The sequence below is a fragment of the Petaurus breviceps genome, unplaced genomic scaffold, assembly GCF_028583685.1.
Source record: "Petaurus breviceps papuanus isolate PSGF00001 unplaced genomic scaffold, PetGlider_PUasm1.0 90683, whole genome shotgun sequence".
NCBI lineage: Eukaryota > Metazoa > Chordata > Mammalia > Diprotodontia > Petauridae > Petaurus > Petaurus breviceps.
Window position 1 is genome coordinate 6,954,691 of NW_027187308.1, and position 20,849 is coordinate 6,975,539.

Consider the following 20,849-nt stretch of genomic DNA (forward strand, 5'->3'; position numbering starts at 1 on the left):
TCCTTACTGTGATTTTGGCTTGCAGTGTTTTAGCACCATGCCCTTGCACCAGGTACCTTTCCCCTCCCTCCCTATTCTCTCCCTTTCCAGCTCTCTTGGGTGTTGTCTTCTCCTTTAGAAAGCAGAGATTGTCTTTCTTGTTTGCTTGTATTTATATTCCTAGCACCTAACACAGTGTCTGCCACATAGTAAAGTGCTTAATAAATCTGTGTTGCCTTTCCTTATTGCTTGATTTTGTTTTTTTTAATATATTTTCCTTGTGTTAAAACGGATTCAAATATACTATTGACATATGCATGTGATAGATCCTGCATGTAATTTGGACCTATAGTCACTGAGACACTTCACATTGTATTCTTTCTATTGCATGTATGGTTGATGGGACAATTCCCAGGGACACTGGTAACCATCCTTGTTCTTTTGAGAGACTGCTGTGTCTTCTGATGTTGTACCATATAATTCTAGATGCCAAACTGAAGATGATTTTGCAAGGGACTGCAATATTTCAAACCCTGGGAGGCATGAAATAGCCCTTCTGGTGACTAGGTGGATTACCTTGGAAGGGATCTAAGTTACTAAAGACCCTGGACCTAGATTTCTCTTTAGCCTGAGAAGAAAGGACTCTTGTTGGAGGGTCCAAACAAGAGGGCAGGGTTTTTAGTACAGTAGAAGTTTGAATTTTTTCTCTGGAAAGATTCAAGAAGAGAGTTAGAAAGAGAGTCCAGTGGCAGCAATAGCAGTAGGGGTATCAGTGGCAGGCAGGAGCAGCTCCAGACTTACAAGAGAAGGCTTAAATTAGTACTGTAAAGGTATAGAGGCCTATATAGGTCCTATCTCCCCAGCAACTCCAAGTTCATATTGCTTCTGAGAGGAGCTAATTCTTTAAGGTAATACTGTTAGTAGGGAAATCTACATAGGTTCCTGATGCAAAAGGTGGGACTCACAGAATTCTATCACTTGGGTTTGGGGAGGGGGGGGGATGTGAGGAGAGGGCTCTACTATAGGTCCCTAGTGCTTTTCGATTTCTGTGGAGTGAAATGCTATCTGGTATCCAATATACTGTGTCCCTTCAGTGGGAGGGCTTGCAAGGTGAAATGAAGGCCCTTTCTCACACCTTTGTGGGGAAGTAATCATGAAAGAAACTCTGGGCTGGGATAAGGCAAAAAGATGATTTCTTGAGAGGCTCTAGGGTCAAATCCAGTTCACATAAATCTAGAATTTGCAGTTCTCAGTCACAGGTTTAGTTATTTGTGTCTGAGGCTCATGGGAGACCATTAGTCTCCTAAGGGAACAAAACTGTAATTTTATCTAAACTTTTTATCTCCCCCAATGTCTTGCTTAAGGCAATCAAACAAAATAGGTGATTAATAAATACTTGTTGCTACTGTTGCTGTTATTCTCCCACAGAAACATTGTTATACACAGGGGTTAAGATTTTGTGGTATTGAATTTCCAGAGTCAAATGGGTTTTTGTGGTACATTATCAGTTGGTTTCTAACCACTTTGCTAAGTTTAAACTGCTTTCTTCAAAGTTGCCAATAACCTCTTAATTTCCAAATCTAATAACCTTTTCTCAGCCCTCATCCTCTTTGACCTTATAAGCATTTGATTCTGTTGACCACTCTTTCCTCCTAGATACTCTTGGTGGTTTTAAATGACATTCTCTCTTGATTTTCTTCCTACCTGTCTGTCCATGCCTTTTCAGTTTCCTTTCCTGGTTCATCTTCTATAGCATACCGCCTAACTGTAAATGTTCTTAGAGGAACTGTTCTGGATCCCCTTCTATTCTCTCACTATACTTTTTCACTTGCTAACCCCATCCCCAAGGGAGTACAGTTATAATGTCTCTGCAGATGATTCCTAAATCTATATCTAGTTTCTCTAGGGAGTTGTAACTCTGCCTTTCCAATTTCCTATTATACATCTGCAATACTATGTTCCATAGGTATCTCAAACTCAACATGTTGAAACTGAACTATTTATCTTTTTCCTAAATCCTAACCCTCTTCTAAATTGCCATGTTTTTATCAAGGACACCATTCCAGTTAGCCAGTTTTTAAAAATTGGTGTTATTCTTGACTCCTCACTCTCCCTCACATATATCCAGTCACTTGTCAAATCATGTTGTTTCTATCTGCACAATATCCCAGTCCTCTACTTAGTAAACACCAATGGCTCCCTATTGCCTTTGGGATCAATAAATCAGTCAATAAGCATTTATTAAGCACCTACTATGTCTCAGACACTGTGCTAAGGCACTGATGATACAAAGAATAAAATCATCTATGCTCTCAAGGAGTTTACATACTAACAAATCAAATATAAGCCCCTCTGTTTGGCTTTAAAATATCTTCACAATCTGGATCCAACCTACCTTTCTAACATTCTTTGTGCACTCTATGCTTCAACCAAACTTCTCACTATATTTCACACACATACAACACCACTCCATTTCCCACCCCCATTTTTTTGTACTAGCAGGCCTCCATGCCTTGACTATCCTACTTCATCTCTACCTCTTAGAATTTTATTTCCTTCAAAACTCTGCTCAAGAGAAATTTTTTACATGAAGCCTTTCCTAATTATCCCAACTGTTAGTGCCCTGCCCAAATGTAACATGTGTTTATTTTGCAAATATTTTGTATCTATTTCATGTTGTTTCTCCTAATAAGTTTTCTGAGAGCAGGGACTATTTTTTTTAAAAGTATACTCAGCACCTAGTATAGTGCTTGGCATGTAGTAGGCATGTAATAAATTCTTGTCAATTGATTGAATAATTAATGAAATCATGGGTCCATTGGAGCTTTACAGGATCTACCACCTATACAGTTACCTACAAGATAAGATTCTCTTGCAGAAAAAAAAATTATATATATATATACATATACATACACAGGTGTATTTACAAAAGTCAACTGGGTATATAACTTTTCATTGGAAATGTGTATATCAGTAGTAATGGTACTAAGCAGCTTCCTTTTCGTTCTTCTAAAAGTCAAGAATGACATCCATTAAACAATACAAGGTAATAATTTTTATTTTTTAATCACAATTGATCTTTTAGCATACATGATATGATACATATTATAAATCTTTAATCCTAGGTAGTTCAATCTGAATCCTATAACAATATAGTGACTAACTAATAGGAAAAGCCCTAAATTCATTTTACTTGTTATGAGAGCAGAGTTATGGCTAGGGTGACCAGGGCTCTGTCCCAGAGCTCTGACAGAATACCTGAGGTAGCACCTATTCAGCAAGAATAAAGTAGGGGGCTACCATATGATGGAGGCTAGATTTCCTCTCTGCCCCTCCCCTAAGCTGAACTTGTCTTCAAAAATTGATTTTTCAGGGGGTGGCTAGGTGGTGCAGTGAATAGGGCACTGGCCCTGGAGTCAGGAGGACCTGAATTCAAATTCATCTTCAGACACTTGATATTTACTAGCTGTGTGACCTTGGGCAATTCACTTAACCCCAATTACCTTGCCTTTTCCCCTCCAAAAAAAAAAGTTGATTTTTCAGGTGCTTTTTGCACTCCTTATCCCAAACCCATTTTGTGTGTGTGAAGCTTGACCCAGGCATGGAAAATACTAGTTATGGTTCCATATGAGAGGCAATATTTTTCTATTTTTCTCCCATGATAAAAGTGTACTGAAGGAGATGCCTGATAAGGTTAAGTACTAAGAGGAAGGAGAGAAATAATTTAAAATTCATATCTGATGCATCACAAATAAATTACCAAACTTATAATATCTTTACAGTTTAGTAGCATGAATTACTTGGGTCATTTTCAGAAAGGAATGTCTCCTCGGTAACAGGAGATCGCTCCAGCAATTTAAAGCGTTCTATTCTGCTTGGAATGGACCTAACCAGTTCATACACCTGTGAATGTAGAGAAATTGTCTCCAGAGAAGGCATTTTAATCCTCCCAATGGTCAACGATATTGACTTGAATACATCAGAAACTTTAGTCTGGAAGACTTTTGTTCTTACAGTGTAGAAGATGAAAATCTGCAATCCCTATAGATGGAATGAAAACATAGTTTCATTAGTTCAGAGATTAAAAGCCAAAGAAGCATTCAATGGAGCCATCTACCCTTCCCAATCCTTATATCTCCCTCCTTACAGCTACGATTCATTTACTTACTTAAGAGAGGTAAACTACTAATGTAATATAATATGCTTTGCGTGACTGTGGACAAGTTACTTAACTTCTCACTGCTCCAGGCAATTCTCTGGCTATAAATTATGAAGGAGTTGTTGATCTTCATGGTCAAGGAAGGAGTTATGTACCAGGAGTTCCTTACATTGGTAAAATCACAGATTCTGAATCAAGTAAGGATTCCGGAATTTAGGGGTCCCAATAGAAAATTGCAAATAAACTTTATTAATTATCAATTTGTTATTACTTTTATTTGAAATGGCTATTGCTAAATGAAAAAAAATAGGTTTCTCAAATCCCCTTTAACCTGCCTGATGTGAAATCTGATAGCAGTTTGGGCAGTTTGTTAACTGAAACTGAAACAGAGAGAAGTTTGTTAACTGCTAAGAGCTGTCTCCCATATATTGAGTGGAACTTAATCTCCATCACATTTTGAAATTTACTTAGATCACAGTCAGATAAAGAAATAAACCAGTATGTTGAGATTTTTATGCTTATGTTTAGCCTGTGGATAATTTGTAGAAGCTTACAAATATTACCTGAAGAGGGCATTATAGTAAAATAGAGGGTTTTAAGAATCCAGAGAGGATTCTAATATGATTCCTAGAATATCTTTCATGAAATTAGAAGATAAAATATCATGTGTAGAATTTTGACTTCCAAATGGAATGTCTGGGACTTCTGGGATGGTAGTTGCATTTTTTTTAAAGCAATCAGGGTTAGGTAACTTGCTCAAGGTTACATGGCCAGTTATTTTGTGTGAGTGTTAAGTATCTGAGCCCGGAACCAATCCCAGGTCTCCCGACTCTGGGGCCGGTGTTGTATTTTTAATTTTGGTTTTTACAGACATGTACTTCCATTTGAAATATGTCTCTTGAAATGACAAAAAGTGAGAGTCCAATTAGTGACAAAGAGTTGCTTCCATGTGTGTGTGAAAGAGAGAGGGGGGGGCGGGGAGAGAGAGAATATAGACATACCTTAGTGCTTGAAGAGGAGCAAAATAACATCACAATGTCAGGGTCATTGTACACTATGTCTGGCTATGGCTGGCTGATCATACCAATGTGAGTCAAAAGGTTCTATCACAGATTGGGTACAAGTAGTCTATATGACCATTTGGATGGGAGATGTCTCTAAATTTGTGGAGTTCATGTTTCTTTCAAGCTACCACACTTCTCCATTGCTCAAAGAGCACAGGGCCTTCTTTGATACAAGCAGGCCACTCTGGACAATCCTGTGCCAGTGTTTCCCATATCTTATTATTAATTCCATATCCTTCTATCACTTCTTCTGATCATCAAGTGAGCACATGCCTTGTGTGAGTTCTCTGTAAAACAGTCTTTTAGGCAAATGTATGTCTAGCATTTGAATAATGTGGCCAGCACATTGGAGTTGCATTCTCTGCAGTAGAGAATGAATGCTTAGTTCAGCTTGAGAAAAGACCTCAATGTCCAGTACCTTATTTTGCTAAGTGATCTTCAGAATCCTTCTAGAACAATTCAAATGTAAGCAATTCAGTTTCCTGGCATGGCAGTGGTATATTGTTCAGGTTTCACAGACATACAACAATGAGGTCCACATAATGGTTCTGTAGACCTTCAGTTGGGTAGGCCTTCTAATACTTCTCTCTCATACTTTCCTACAGAGCCTCCCAAATGCTGAGCTAGCTCTGGCAATGTGTGTCAACCTCATCATCTTATGTGTACATCCCTGGAAAGTATACTACCAAGGTAAATAAATTTATACACAGCATTCAAAATTTCTCCATTTGTTGTAACCAATGGTTCCATGTATGGATGGTCTGGTGCTGGCTGGTAGAGAACCTTTGTTTAAAATTAGCACAAGCAGCAGAGAGTCAATCCACACTTTGCTGCATCTCAGCCTCAGAGTTTGCATTTAATGCACAATCATCTGTGAATAAAAAGTCTTGGCAGCAACTCTCCCTCCATTTTATTCTTGGCTTGTAGGCTTCTCAAGTTAAATAATTTATCATCAGTGTTGTACCTGACCTTTATGCCATTTTCATCCTTATTGAAGGTGTCTGACAATACAGCTGAAAACATCATGATAAAAAGTATGAGAGCAAACACACAGCCCTGCTTCATCCCATTGATGACTGGGAAAACATGAGAGCATTCTCCATTATCCAAAACCTATGCCATCATAAAACTGGTGTATGATACTGATGGATTTCTCTGAGCAACTAAATTTTGCTATAATCTTCCACAGGCCCCCATGACTAACAGTATCAAAGGCATTGGTTAGATTGATGAATGTTGTGTATAAACCTCTATTTAGAGATAGATGAACTATCCTGCTATTAGACCCTATAGAGTTCACATTTTTTTCACTAAGTAGCTTCTGAATATCCCCATCATTTTCATCAAACCAGTCCTGAAGTTTGAGTGTTCTGGACCAGAAGGGTAAATGCTGTGTTCTATACTGAATCTCTGAAAACTGCCCACTCCTTTTTTGCTCCACTATTATCAATACTGTGTTTCTCTCCAAGTCAGTAGCAAACTGTTCACACACAGAGAAATATTCTAATCTGTTGATGTCTTCTGATGGTTGTCACGCCTTGGGACTGCTGCTTTTGTTGAATGTAAATGTTTAGTTTGGAGAGGATAAGTCGGTGATCAATCCAGCACTCTGTGCCACACATAGCCTTCATCATGCTTACATCCTACCTGTCTCATCTTCTTACAATGACATAGTCTATTAAATGCCAGTGTTTGCTGTGAGGGTACACCCATGAAGCTTTGTTGCCTTTAGGTAAATGGAAGACAGGGTTGCTGACAATAAGATCATGAGATACATAAGCCTTTGATAGTAAGTGGTCATTGCTGTTGTTGTTTCCATCTCCATTCCTCCCAAAGACCCCCTGTCATGTCTGATAGTCTGTGCCTACTCTGGAGATAAAGCCACCCAGACTTTCAGGTTTGTTTTCTTTCAGTACATTGATGATGAGAGTCTCCTTGTGTAAGCTTCAGCAGAGGAACTGGTGCTCCTTACTAATTAGATATTTATTAAGCTACTAAATGCATGTTTATTAGAACAAAAAAACAATGTGAGATATACAAAGGACCTTAGAGATCTCATTCAACCCTCTAATTCTAGGAAAGAATGACCCAAGGAGACTTGGGTCACAAGAGGTTAAAAATGATTTGACCAAGGTCATACGAGAAGGAAGCGGAAAAGCTACGACTAAAATCTAGTTCTCTTGACTTCTTCTCCCTCCTATGACAGGAAATTATATTGCCCAAGTACAGATTGCTCTTGGCTATAGACAATATGAGTCAACATATCCTTAGGAAGAATAATTTCCTTTAGAAGAATATATAGGAGACCCTTTGTGAGCCAAGGATTGCTGGAGTAAAGTGATTCCTTGAGCAGGCTCACAGTATGCTTAATTATTGCAATCAAACTGAAATTATTAGAGGCCCATCATCTGGTAAATCTTGCTTTTGACTTCTTATTAATATAAATAGCATATGTAATAAATCCTTTGCTAACAGAATCCACTATCTCTTACTTATTCCTCCATACAGTCTGTAATCTAAGCAGAAATGTTTTCAAACAAGATCCTTCTCCCAAGTCAGAGAAGTTAAGAAACTAAATATATGGAGAAGAAGGACATCTCAATTTAGCATTGAACGATTTGGGGAGCTAATTGTATCTCTAGCTTGAATTAGAAATTAAAAGGTGTGCAGTATTTAAAAAAACACCAGGAGAGTCTCTAACATCTTTCCAGGGTAGCATCATTCTTTTCTTTTCAAGTGTTGTAAATTTCCAGAACATATTTAAATGTTAACACAAGCATATATTCTGAAGTCAAACACAAATTATTGTTTGATTAACTAATGCATTGGATTACCATCCACTCCACCTGTTCTCCATTTTAATAATCATGTTCTCTTCTCTCCTTTCTCTTTCTTCTCTCCTTCCTCGCTTTCTGCCTCACTCTCTCTTCTCTCTGTCTCCGACTCTCTCTCTTTGCAATGAAAATTTCATAATAATATTATTTTACTTTTACTAAGTCAGTTTTAATAGGAAAAGCTCTGAAATGCTAGTTGAAAAGATAGTTTTGAAAGCTTATTATTAAATATGTTTACTTTTCAGACTACAAAGACAAAGACTCTAGAGTCCTACTATCCTCAGAGGGAGGAACCAACCTCAGAGGGAGACAATGTGGACTCCACACCCACAGCTGAAACTTCAACAGGGAATGGATCCCAAGCACAGAAGGCTCTCCTAGATGAGATCAAAAGGAACTTTGAAAGCAAAATGAGAGAGATAGAAGAGAAAAATGAATAATTCTCTCAAAACGAAAATAGCAGAATTCGAAAAACATTATAATGAGGAAAACATCTCTCTAAAAAGAAAAGTGTATGATATGGAAAAGGAGCTTCAAAAATTAACCAAGGAAAATGATTTGCTAAAAACCAGAATTAAACAAATGGAAACAAATAACTCTATGAGGAACTAAGAAGTAGCCAAGCAAAACAACAAAAATGAAAAATTAGAAAAAGAGGTAAAATACCTCAAAGAAAAAAATAACTGACCTGGAAAACAGATCCAGGAGAGATAATCTGAGAATCATAGGCCTACCAGAAAATTATGATGAAAAAATGAGCCTGGACAACATTCTCCAAGAGCTCGTTAAGGAAAACTGCCCTGAGATACTTGAACCTGAGGGGAAAATAGAAATAGACAGAATCCACCGGACACCTGCTGTAAGAGATCTCAAACTGAAAAATCCTCGAAATGTTGTGGCCAAACTCCAGAACTACCAGATAAAAGAGAAAATACTTCAAGCGGCCAGAAAGAAACAATTCAAATATCAAGGGTCCACAGTGAGGATTGTACAGGATTTGTCAGCCTCCACACTGAAAGATCGGAGGCAGGGAATACAATTTTCAGGAAGGCAAAACAGCTTGGATTACAACCAAGGATCACATACCCAGTGAGACTGAGCATATTCTTCCAGGCAAAGAGATGGTCATTCAATGATGTAACAGAGTTCCAGACCTTCTTGATAAAAAAGCCAGAACTCGATGGAAAATTCAACCTCCAATTACGAGAAGCAAGAGTGACTTAGAAAGGTAAACAAGGAGAACACACATCATTTTAGAGGGAAAGAGGGGAGGGAGAGGAGCTTCGCATGAGATCTGTTCCTGTCATTCTTGATGCGAAGAAAAAATAGCATACCTCATTAAGTATAACAATATCCTACAGGTAGTAGGAGGGGGAAAGGGTTACAAAAGGGTGGTGGGACTGGTTTGAAGAGAGGGAAGTAGTAAGGGGAAAAGGGGAGGAAAAGGGAGGGGGGCCGAAAAGGGAACACTGAGGGAGGCGGTGGTCAAAAGGAAAACTATTAAGGGGGGGAAGGGAGAAGGGAGGAAAAATATGAACATTAATAGGGGCAGGAATAGGATAAGGGGAAAGAAACAGATAACAATCATAACTGTAAATGTGAATGGAATGAACTCCCCTATAAAACGGAGATGGATAGCAGAATGGATTAGAAATCATAATCCTACAATATGCTGTTTACAAGAAACACATCTGAAACAGAGGGATACACACAAGGTAAAGGTAAAAGGTTGGAGTAAAATATATCATGCCTCAGCTAAAGTAAAAAAAGCAGGGGTAGCAATCCTTATCTCAGATAAAGCAAATGCAAAAATTGACCTAATTAAAAGAGATAAGGAAGGAAACTATATCCTGTTAAAAGGCACCATCGAGAATGAAGCAATATCACTACTTAACATATATGCACCAAGTGGTGTAGCTTCCAAATTCCTAGAGGTGAAGGTAAAGGAATTAGAGGAAGAAATAGCAAAACTATACTAGTGGGAGACCTTAATCTCCCCCTATCTGAACTTGATAAATCCAACCTCAAAATAAACAAGAAAGAAGTTAAGGAGGTGAACAGGATTTTAGAGAGGAAAGGTATGATACATCTCTGGAGAAAACTGAATGGGGATAAAAAGGAATATACTTTCTTCTCAGCAGTTCATGGCACATACTCAAAAATTGACCATGTTCTAGGGCATAAAAACCTCACAATTCTATGCAGTAAGGCAGAAATATTAAACGTATCATTCTCAGATCATGATGCAATAAAAATTATATGCAATAAAGGGCCAGGGAAAGACAGACTAAAAACTAACTGGAAATTAAACAATTTAATCCTAAAGAATGAGTGGGTCAAACAAGAAATTATAGAAACAATCAGTAATTTCATTCAAGAGAATGATAATAATGAGACAACATACTAAAAGCTGTGGGATGCATTAAAGGCAGTTCTTAGGGGAAGTTTTATATCCCTGAGTGCATACGTGATTAAATTAGAGAAAAGGGAGCTCAACGAATTGGGCATACAAATTAAAAAACCTAGAAAAAGAACAAATTCAAAATCCCCAATTAAATACTAAACTAGAAATATTGAAGACTAAAGGAGAGATTAATAAAATCGAAATTAAGAAAACTATTGAACTAATAAATAAAACCAAAAGCTGGTTTTATGAAAAAACCAACAAAATTGACAGACCCTTAGTCCATATGATAAAAAAAAGAAAGAAGAAAACCAAATTATGAGTATCAAAAATGAAAAGGGTGAATCTACCTCCAATGAAGAGGAAATCAAAACAATAATTAGGAATTATTTTTCCCAATTGTATGCACATAAATTTGACAATCTTAGGGAAATGGATGAGTATTTAGAAACATACAAGTTGCCCAGATTAACTGAAGAGGAAGTAAATTACTTAAATAATCCCATCTCAGAAAAAGAAATTGAACAAGCCATCAGTCACCTCCCTAGGAAAAAATCTCCAGGGCCAGATGGATTCACTAGTGAATTCTATCAAACATTTAAAGAACAATTGATTCCAATACTCTACAAATTATTTGGGAAAATTAGTGAAGAAGGAGTCCTACCAAATTCTTTTTATGACACAAATATGGTACTGATACCTAAATCAGGAAGAGATAAAACAGAGAAAGAAAATTATAGACCAATCTCCCTCATGAATATAGATGCAAAAATTCTAAATAAAATACTAGCCAAAAGACTACAGCAACTTATCTCAAGAATAATACACTTTGATCAGGTAGGATTTATTCCAGGAATGCAAGGATGTTTTAATATTAGGGAAACCATCAGTATAATTGAGCATATCAACAATAAAACTAGCAGAAACCACATGATCATCTCAATAGATGCAGAAAAGGCTTTTGACAAAATACAACATCCATTCCTATTAAAAACATTAGAAAGTATAGGAATAAATAGAGCCTTCCTTAAAATAATAGGTAGCATCTATTTAAAGCCATCAGCAAGTATTATATGTAATGGGGAGAAGCTGAAAGCATTTCCCATAATATCAGGGGTGAAACAAGGGTGTCCACTATCACCCCTCTTATTCAATCTGGTACTAGAAATGTTAGCAGTAGCAATTAGAGAAGAAAAAGAAATCAAAGGAATCAGGTTAGGCAAAGAAGAGACCAAGCTATCACTCTTCGCAGATGATATGATGATATACTTAGAGAATCCTAGAGAATCAAGTAAAAAACTGCTTGAGACAATAAATAAATTTGGCAAAGTTGCAGGATATAAAATAAACCCACATAAATCCTCGGCATTCCTATATATTTCCAATGAAATTCAACAGCAAGAAGTAGAAAGAGAAATCCCATTTAAAGTTACTGTAGACATTATAAAATATTTGGGAATTTACCTGCCAAAACAAACCCAGGACCTGTATGATCATAACTACAAAACACTTTTCACACAAATAAAGTCAGATCTAACTAATTGGAAAAATATCAATTGCTCATGGCTGGGTCAAGCTAATATAATAAAAATGACAATTTTACCTAAATTAAATTATATATTTAGTGCCATACCAATTAATTTACCAAAAAACTACTTTATAGAGTTAGAAAAAATAGTAACAAAATTCATCTGGAAGAATAAACGGTCCAGAATATCAAGGGAATTAATGGAAAAAAAATGATAGGGAAGGTGGACTAGCTTTACCAGATTTCAATCTGTACTATAAAGCGGCAGTCATCAAAACTACCTGGTACTGGCTTAGAAATAGAGAAGTGGATCAATGGAATAGATTAGGCACACGAGATTCAGAAGTCAACGACTACAGTAATGTATTGTTTGATAAACCCCCAGACCCTGGTTTTTGGGATAAGAACTCACTATTTGACAAAAACTGCTGGGAAAACTGGAATATAGTATGGCAGAAACTGGACATAGACCATTATCTAACACCATATACCAAAATCAAGTCTAAATGGGTTCATGGTCTAGGTATAAAGGTTGATACTGTAAGCAGTCTGCCAAAACAAGGAATAGTTTACCTATCAGACTTGTGGAGAGGGAATGACTTTATGATGAAACAGGAATTATAGAACATTATAAAATGTAAAATGGATAATTTTGACTACATGAAATTGAAAAGTTTCTGTACAAACAAAGCCAATGTAACCAAGATTAAGAGGGAGGTGGGAAATTGGGAAAGAATCTTTACAACCTATGTCTCTGACAAAGGACTCATCTCTAAAATATACAGAGAATTGAGTCAAATTTATAAGAATACAAGCCATTATCCAATTGATAAATGGTCAAAGGATATGAACAGGCAGTTTTAAGAGAAAGATATTAAAGCTATCTATAAGCACATGAAGAAATGCTCTATTCACTATTGATTAGAGAAATGCAAATCAAAACAAATCTGAGGTACCACATCTCACCAGTCAGATTGGCTAAGATGACAAAACAGGAAAATGACAAATGCTGGAGAGGATGTGGGCAAACTGGAACACTAATGCATTGTTGGTGGAGTTGTGAACTGATCCAGCCTTTCTGGAGAGCAATCTGGAATTATGCCCAAAGGGCTATAAATACTTTCATACCCTTTGATCCAGCAATACCACTCCTAGTGTTATATCCCAAAGAGATCATAGAAATGGGAGAAAGACCCATATGTACAAAAATGTTTATAGCAGCTCTTTTTGTGGTGGCAAAGAATTGGAAATTAAGGGGGTGCCCATCAATTGGGGAATGGCTGAACAAGTTGTGGTATATGCATGTTATGGAATACTATTGCACTATAAGAAACGGGGAGCAGGCGGTCTTCATATTTACCTGGAGAGGCTTAAAAGAACTGATGCTGAGTGAGAAGAGTAGAACCAGGAGGAATTTGTACACAATTACAGACACAACGTATGTGTGATGACCAACTTTGATAGACTGGACTCTTCTCAACAATGCAGGGATATAAGTCGATCCCAAAAGATGCATGATGGAGAGGAAAACGTGCATCCAGAGAAAGAACTAGAAAGAACTAAATTTATATCCAGGTGGAAGCAAAATACCTGATCTTTTTCATTCTCTTATTTGATTTTATGTCCTCTTTACCATTTTTCATTCCAGCTGGTACAATCCATCCTTATAACCTGACCATTGTATAATGTGAAAGTATTTACAGATCCTATACTTGATAATAAGCCGCCTGGGGGGGGGGGAGGGGAGGGAGGGGGACAAAATGTGAAATTCAAGGAATTGTGGAATTAAATCCTGAAATTAAAAGGAAACAAACAAATTAATAAATTAAATTTTAATTAAAAAATATGTTTACTCTTATACTTAGAAATTATTTAAAGTGAACATATAGCTTTAGTTGCATATAAGATTTGTGGTCATAACCAGTCATTCTTCTAGAGATCTAAGCTCCTAAAATAACTATGTGGTGTTGTCTAGGGTCACTCTCTCCAAGAAAAGCAAACAGCTGGTTAAGGAGATGGTTTCTAAAAATGAGATTCAGATTTCTGGACCATGCTTTAAATATAGAATGACAGACTCCTCATCAGTAGAATATATTTACCTAATGTCCTTAAAATTGAATAGAAACATCTTTAAAATTAAGTTTGGGAATAAGGAGATGATTATGGATATATACCAAGCAAGATACTATAAGGAATATCTATAATGAAGAAAGAATACTGTTTGAGATGCCCAGAAGTTCAGGAGAGAAAAAAATCCAAGAAAGGGGCCAAAGGCAAAACTCCTGTCTACAAATCTCTGTTCAAAAATTTTCATTGTTGAAACAATGAACAAGAAACCTTAATGCTAAAAGGCAAATTTAATCTCAGTGCTATCCCTGAGATCTGGTGGGGTGAAAACCATTACTAGAACATGGCTCTAGATAGATTTATCTTGTTTTTAAAAGGCAGGATAGGTAAAAGGGTAGAGAGGAGCATTGTATATTAAGAAGATAAGTAATAGGAGAATATAGCCAGGAAACAGAAAGAAGAAGCATGGTGGAAAGCATTGGGATCAATGAAGATCAATGGGAGGAACAGTAATTTTATCAAGGTAGACACATAGTAGAAAGAGAAACTAGATGATGTATGTGGGGAACATCATAAGGCTGGTCCAGAGTCATGAAATTGTAGTGATGGTGGATTTCAGTTATCCAGACATTTACTGGACCTTTCTCTCTGCCACAATCAAGGCAGCTAATAGCTTCTTCATTTCCCTTAATCATAATTTCATCCTTCAAAAAGCAGACAAACTTACACAGTGAAGTTATACACTGGTCCTGATCCTCATTAACAGGGAGGAACTGGTTGTTGGGGAGGAAATGATTTGAACCTTGTGGGGTGAGGAAGGCAAATGACCACTCCCTCAAAGTTTGTGACAGAGAAAGAAGAGAACTCTGACAACAGAGTCTGGTAAATATCAGAAAGTTCAGAGAAAGGAATTGGTGAGCTCCTACGGTCTACAATTCTATGGGACAAGTCAATCCAAGAAGGATGGAAAATTCTGAAAAATAAAACCCTGAAGACATAAAGGGAAATAATTCTGATAAGGAGAAAATATAAGACTTGTCTGAGCTGAGAACTCACCAATTAACTAAAAATTTTGAAAAGACATATAAAGGATTTGAAAGTAATAGCACAGAGGATGAATGTATAAGAGCATGGCAGTCCTATAAAAGTAGTGCTAAAGTTCAGAATGAACTGAGACTGGTAAGGAAAAGCAAAGGATAACAGCATAGGATTTTTAAAAGTATATTTCAATCTATATTCAGACACCATCAGTTCCCTCTCTGGGGATGGATAGTATTTTTCATTCCAAGCTCTTCAGGGTTGCCTCAGATTATTGTATTGCTGAGAAGAGCTAAGTCATTCATAGCTGATCATCTTACAATATTGCTGTTACTTTGTACCCAGTACATTTCACTTTGGCTTAGTCCATGTGAGTCTTTCCAGGTTTTTCTGAGAGCATCCTGCTCTTCATTTCTTATAGTACCGTACAACTGTATTCCATCATAATCACATACCACCACTTGTTCAGCCATTCCCCAATTAATGGGCACCCCCTCAATCTCTAATACTTTGCCCCTAGAAAGGAGCTGTCATAAATATTTTTGTACAGATAGGTCCTTTGCTTTAGGTTTTTTTTTTAATCTCTTTTGGGATATAGACAGAGTAGTGGCACTACTAGGTCAAAGAATATGAATAGGCATAGTTCCAAATTGCTCCACAGAATGGTTGAATTGGTTTACAATTCCACCAATTTTAGGAGAGTATATTAATATCTCATTTTTCCCACATCTCTTCCAACATTTGTCATTTTCCTTTTCTGTACTATTAGACAATCTATGAGGTAGTACCTCAGAATTGTTTTAATTTCCATTTCTCCAATCTATAGTGAATTAGAGTATTTTTTCAGATGGCTATAGAGATCTTTTATTACTTCATCTGAAAATTGATCTTATTTTTTATAATTTATCAATTAGACAATGGTTCTTATTTTATAAATTTGATTCAGTTCTCTATATGTTTCAGAAATGAGGTATTTATTAAAGAAACTTGCTTCAAAATTTTTTCACAGTTACTATTGCTAACTGTATTTCCGACCATCCTATCCACCACACCCCATTTATTCTATTCTCTCTCCTTTCACCCTGTCCCTCCTCAAAAGTGTTATGCTTCTGACTAACCCCTCCCCCAATATGCCCTCCTTTCTATCATCCCCCCTCCCTTCTCTTATCCTTTTTTCCTGTAGATAAGAGTTCTATACCCAATTAACTATGCATATTAATCCCTCTTTGAGACAATTCTGATGAGAGTTAGGTTCCCTAACTTTACCTATTTCCCCCCTCTTTCCCTCCACTGTAAAAGCTTTCTCTTGCCTCTTATAAATGAGATAATTTACCCCCATTCTACCTCTACCTTTATCTTTCTACCAGAATATTCCTCTCACCCCTTAATTTTATTTTTAGATGTCATCCCTTCATATTCAACTCACACCTGTGCCCTGTCTATATGTAGTTTACTGTTTCTTGATTTCTCATAAAGTCATTAGCTTCCATTTGCTCCATTCTAATTTTTAAGGAGTTATTTTCTTCTGTGGCTTTTTGGACCTCCTTTTTCCATTCGGCCAGTTCTACTTTTTAAGTCATTCTTCTCCTCATTGGCTTTTTGGGCTTCTTTTGTCATTTGGCCTAGTCTGTTTTTTAAGGTGTTATTTTCTTCAGCACTTTTTTATGTCTCCTTTACCAAACTGTTGACTCATTTTTCATGATTTCTTGCATCATTTTCATTTCTCTTCCTAATTTTTCCTCCACCTCTCTTATTTAATTTTCAAAATTCTTTTTGAACTCTCCCATGTCTTGAGACCAATTCATATTTTTCTTGGAAGTTTTAGATATAAGAGCTTTGATTTTGTTGTCTTCTTCTGAGTGTGTTCTTTGATCTTCTCTGTCACCATAGTAGCTTTCAATAATCACGGATTTTCCCCCATTGTTTGCTCATTTTCCCAGTCTATTACTTAACTCTTTGCTAAAGTAGGGCTTTGTTTCTAGAGTGGAAGGTGTGCTATCCCAAGCTTCATGGGTTTTGTGCAGTTGTTTTCAGAGATACTTGTAGGGAATTGTAAGTTTTCAGTTTTTCCAATGTGGTACGATCTAAGGAGAAGTGTTTACTTCTTTCCTGGCCTGTGCTCTGGTCTGTGAGTGATGGCAGGTACTCTTTTCCACCTTGGAACTGTGAGGAGGGTCCCCCCTCCAATGTGACTATAAGTTCTGCTATGCTAGTGTTTCTCCTTGCCCTGGGACTGCCACCCAGGACTGTGACCTGGGATCTGAGTGTGGACAAAACCTCAGTGCTCACAAAAAGCCTCAGTGCTTGCAAAAAAAAAACCCAAAAAAACAAAAACAAAAACAAAAAGCCTGTAATCTCTTTCTGACCAGTTCAATCCCCTTACCATCTGTAGGCTGAGAGCTCTGGAAGCAGTCACCACTGCTACTGATTCAGTCATTCCCAAGACCTGATCCAGGTTTTCTGGGGCCCAATCTGTGCTGGCGTGGCCTGCACTGGACAATGCTCATCTCTCACCCTGGTGCAACAGACCTTTCCTGCCAACGTTCCATTTTGTTTTGGGCTGGAAATTTGTTTCACTAGATCTTTTTGTGGGTTCTACTGTTCTAGAATTTGTTTTGGATCATTTTTAAAAGGCATTTGGAGGGAATTAGGGGAGAGCTCAGGCAAGTCCCTGCCTTTACTCCATCATCTTGGCTTTACTACTGTCCCTAGGATTCTTTTTAAAAGCAATTTTGTGAGCAGGAAGATGACTAAAGAGGCAAGAGAACCAACATGTCAATAATGATGATGGTCAACAGAGCAGGAAGGGTTACTAAATTTTTATTTTGCTTCTGCTTTCTCTACAAAGGAAAGTGATCTTTGGACTGAGGATAGAACAAAGGTGGTGCAATGGGTAGCTAAATGTCATAGTGGATAAAGTATGAGAACTTAGAAACAGGAAAATCTAAGTTCAAATTTGACCTCAGACACTTCTCAGCTGTGTGGTCCTGGGAAAATCATTTAATTTATCTGTGTCTCAGTTTTCTCATCTGTTAAATGGAAATAATAATAGTACCTACCTCAAAAGGTTGTTTTGATGATAAAATAAGTTAATATATGTAAAGTACTTTGCAAACCTCCGAGTGTTGTATACTAGCTGTTGTTATAATCGTGATTGTTGTTGTTATGATAAGTAAGAATGAGTGTGTAACCAACTACCTTCAATGTCTTCAAGTTAGTCAAAAGGCCCAGATTAACTATAGCCCAGGATATGACACAAGCAGACATATGATTACTCTTCTGATATCAGTCATCACTGAGGGATTATGGAAAGGTAGGGAAGTTACTTGCTAGATTGGGGATGGGAAGAGGTTTCAATTTTAAGAAATGGGGAAAGGCTACATTCTAAAAGTCTAGTAGGTTTGACTTTAATCTCTGGGATATCCAAAACCTGGGGTGATTTCTGAGCATTTTGAAAAGGAAAGTGATAATTCTTAAATGTGAATGTGGGCTCATCAACCACAGGTCATGACAGAATAACTATATTTCCTTCTTTCAAAGAGATATTATTAGACTATTATGTTAACAGAGGGACTCTGTTAACATAATATACAGATTTTAAACTAGCCCTTTGATGAAGTCTCTCTTTATGTCCTTGTAGACAAGCTAAAGAGGTATGGATTAGGTCAATCAATCAATAAACATTTGCTTAATCTCTGCAATGTGCCATGCTCTGCACTAAGAAGCACTGTGGACACACAGACAAAATACAGATAGTTTCTGCTCTTAAGGAGCTTATATTCTAGTGGAGGAAATAAATGTCCACTGCTAAGTATGTACAAAGTACATACAAAACAGATCAAAGTAGCCATGAGGAGAGGGCACTGGCAATTATAGAGTGGGAGTAATGTAGGAGGAGGGCTGCTAGGTGGTGGAGTGGATAGAGAGCTGACCCTGGAGTCAGGAAGACTGGAGTTCAAATCTGACCTCAGATACTTACTAGCTGTGTGATCCTGGGCAAGTCACTGCTTGCCTCAGTTTCCTCAACTAAAAAAATGAGCTGGAGAAAGAAATGGCAAACCTCTCCAGTTTCTTTGCCAAGAATATCCCAAATAAAGTCATGAAGAGGTTGGATAAGGCTGAATGATTAAACAACAACAAGAAACACCAACAAAGAAGCAATGAGTGCTTAAACAGGGGTGAATGGAGAGGAGGAAAAGGATGGGATTTTGTACAACAGCATATCAAATACAAGGACAGCTGCTACCTTCAACATTCCTAGGGCTGCCTAAACCAGATTAAGATATAATTAGGAAGTATTTAACAAAATAATCTAAGATACAATAAAACACAATGATAATATGTGGTTTTCAAAATGGAGCCCTCAGGGATCCTTATATATAATTCAGTGACCCCTTTTTCTACTTGAGTTTGACACTACTTATATACAGGGATTCCCTGTTCAAGTATGGATTGTATTAGATGACATCTGAGGTTCTTTCCAACTTGGAGATTTTAGGATTTTGTAATTCTACATTACCAGAAAAATGTTCGATTGCCTAGTGGAGATCCTGACCCTGCTTCAAAGTTATAGAAGATAGTGACTTGACCCAGGATACATACCTGTGTCGTGTTGAAAATGCAGAATAAAAAGCTGAAGATGATTTTTACATTGCGATCATCTATTAGCATCAGGTAACCCAGAATCCAAGTAAGCCCAAAAACCACAGCAATGGATAATGTGCTAAGAATCTTCTTCATGACAGAGCTCTTTTTTGTGCTGGATGAGGAAAAAAAAAAGATAGAATGGTCCATGTTTACACCAGCAACATTATCACCACTACCACCATCACTTGTAATCAATAGGGATAGGGACAGGACTTGTGATTTATTGGTATAAGGAACTCCAGGGTGCCCATTTTTATTTATACTGCATGAGGTAGAGGGTCCACAGATTTGGAGCATTGTTTATCATTACAGATTTTTTTTTAATGTGTTGATCTATTTTGGTGATTTTTTTTTCTTCTTCCTCTTTTTTTTAAAAATGTCTTACTTATAAGAGATTGTTCTCTGGGAGGTTGAAAGAAAGGAATTAAGGGGAAAACTAAGCAATGCAAAAACAAAAGGTACCAATGAAATATTATATATTTCTATTGAATATTAAAATTATTAACCCTTATGAAAATCATAGGTGAGGGTGAGTGTATAATAATTCTGCAAACTAAGTCACTATAAAAAAGATGGGAGTGGTATAGAAATTTAATAACGATGGTTTCTCTATTGTGAGTCTGAGCATAACCTTTCACTTGTGTTAATTCAGTGGTGGTTACAGTGTATTCTATTGGGGATTACTTTTTTTTAATATAATGAAATTTTATTATGGCAAATATAATAAGAGTATCAGTCAAGAAGATACTCTTCTTTTCATTTTTGAACAGTCATCCTGATCTATGGCTCTGGAGAAGAAAGTGAGGCTGGTGGCTTTGCACAGCCCTGACTCATTCAAATCCAATTCACTGAAAGTCATGACATCACCTCCCTAAAGTCATGGTCCTCTTTGAGAACAAAGGACAAACAACATGGCTTAACCTTTGAATAAGTTCCTTCTTCTATAAAATGAGGATAATAATAGCTTTTATCTCCCAAGGCTGTTGTAAGAAGAAAATGAAATAATATATGCAAAGCATCTTACAAACCTTAAAGTGCTATGTAAATATTAACTCACTACTTTTAAGGTGTGTGTGTGTGTCTGTGTGTGTGTGTGTGTGTGTGTGTGTGTGTGTGTGTGTGTGTGTGT

General features: G+C 37.0%; 1 protein-coding gene across 1 annotated transcript in view; it reads right to left on the reverse strand.

The window, feature by feature from the left end:
- Window positions 1-20,849, reverse strand: part of ADGRG7 (adhesion G protein-coupled receptor G7) — a 92,757-nt gene that overhangs the window by 16,173 nt on the left and 55,735 nt on the right. Inside the window, exons 15-16 of the mRNA XM_069065378.1 lie at window positions 19,676-19,832; window positions 3,780-4,020 (exon numbers count right to left, since the gene is read on the reverse strand). Of these exons, the coding sequence (XP_068921479.1) occupies window positions 3,780-4,020; window positions 19,676-19,832 (398 nt within the window). The remainder of the gene's footprint in view (window positions 1-3,779; window positions 4,021-19,675; window positions 19,833-20,849) is intronic.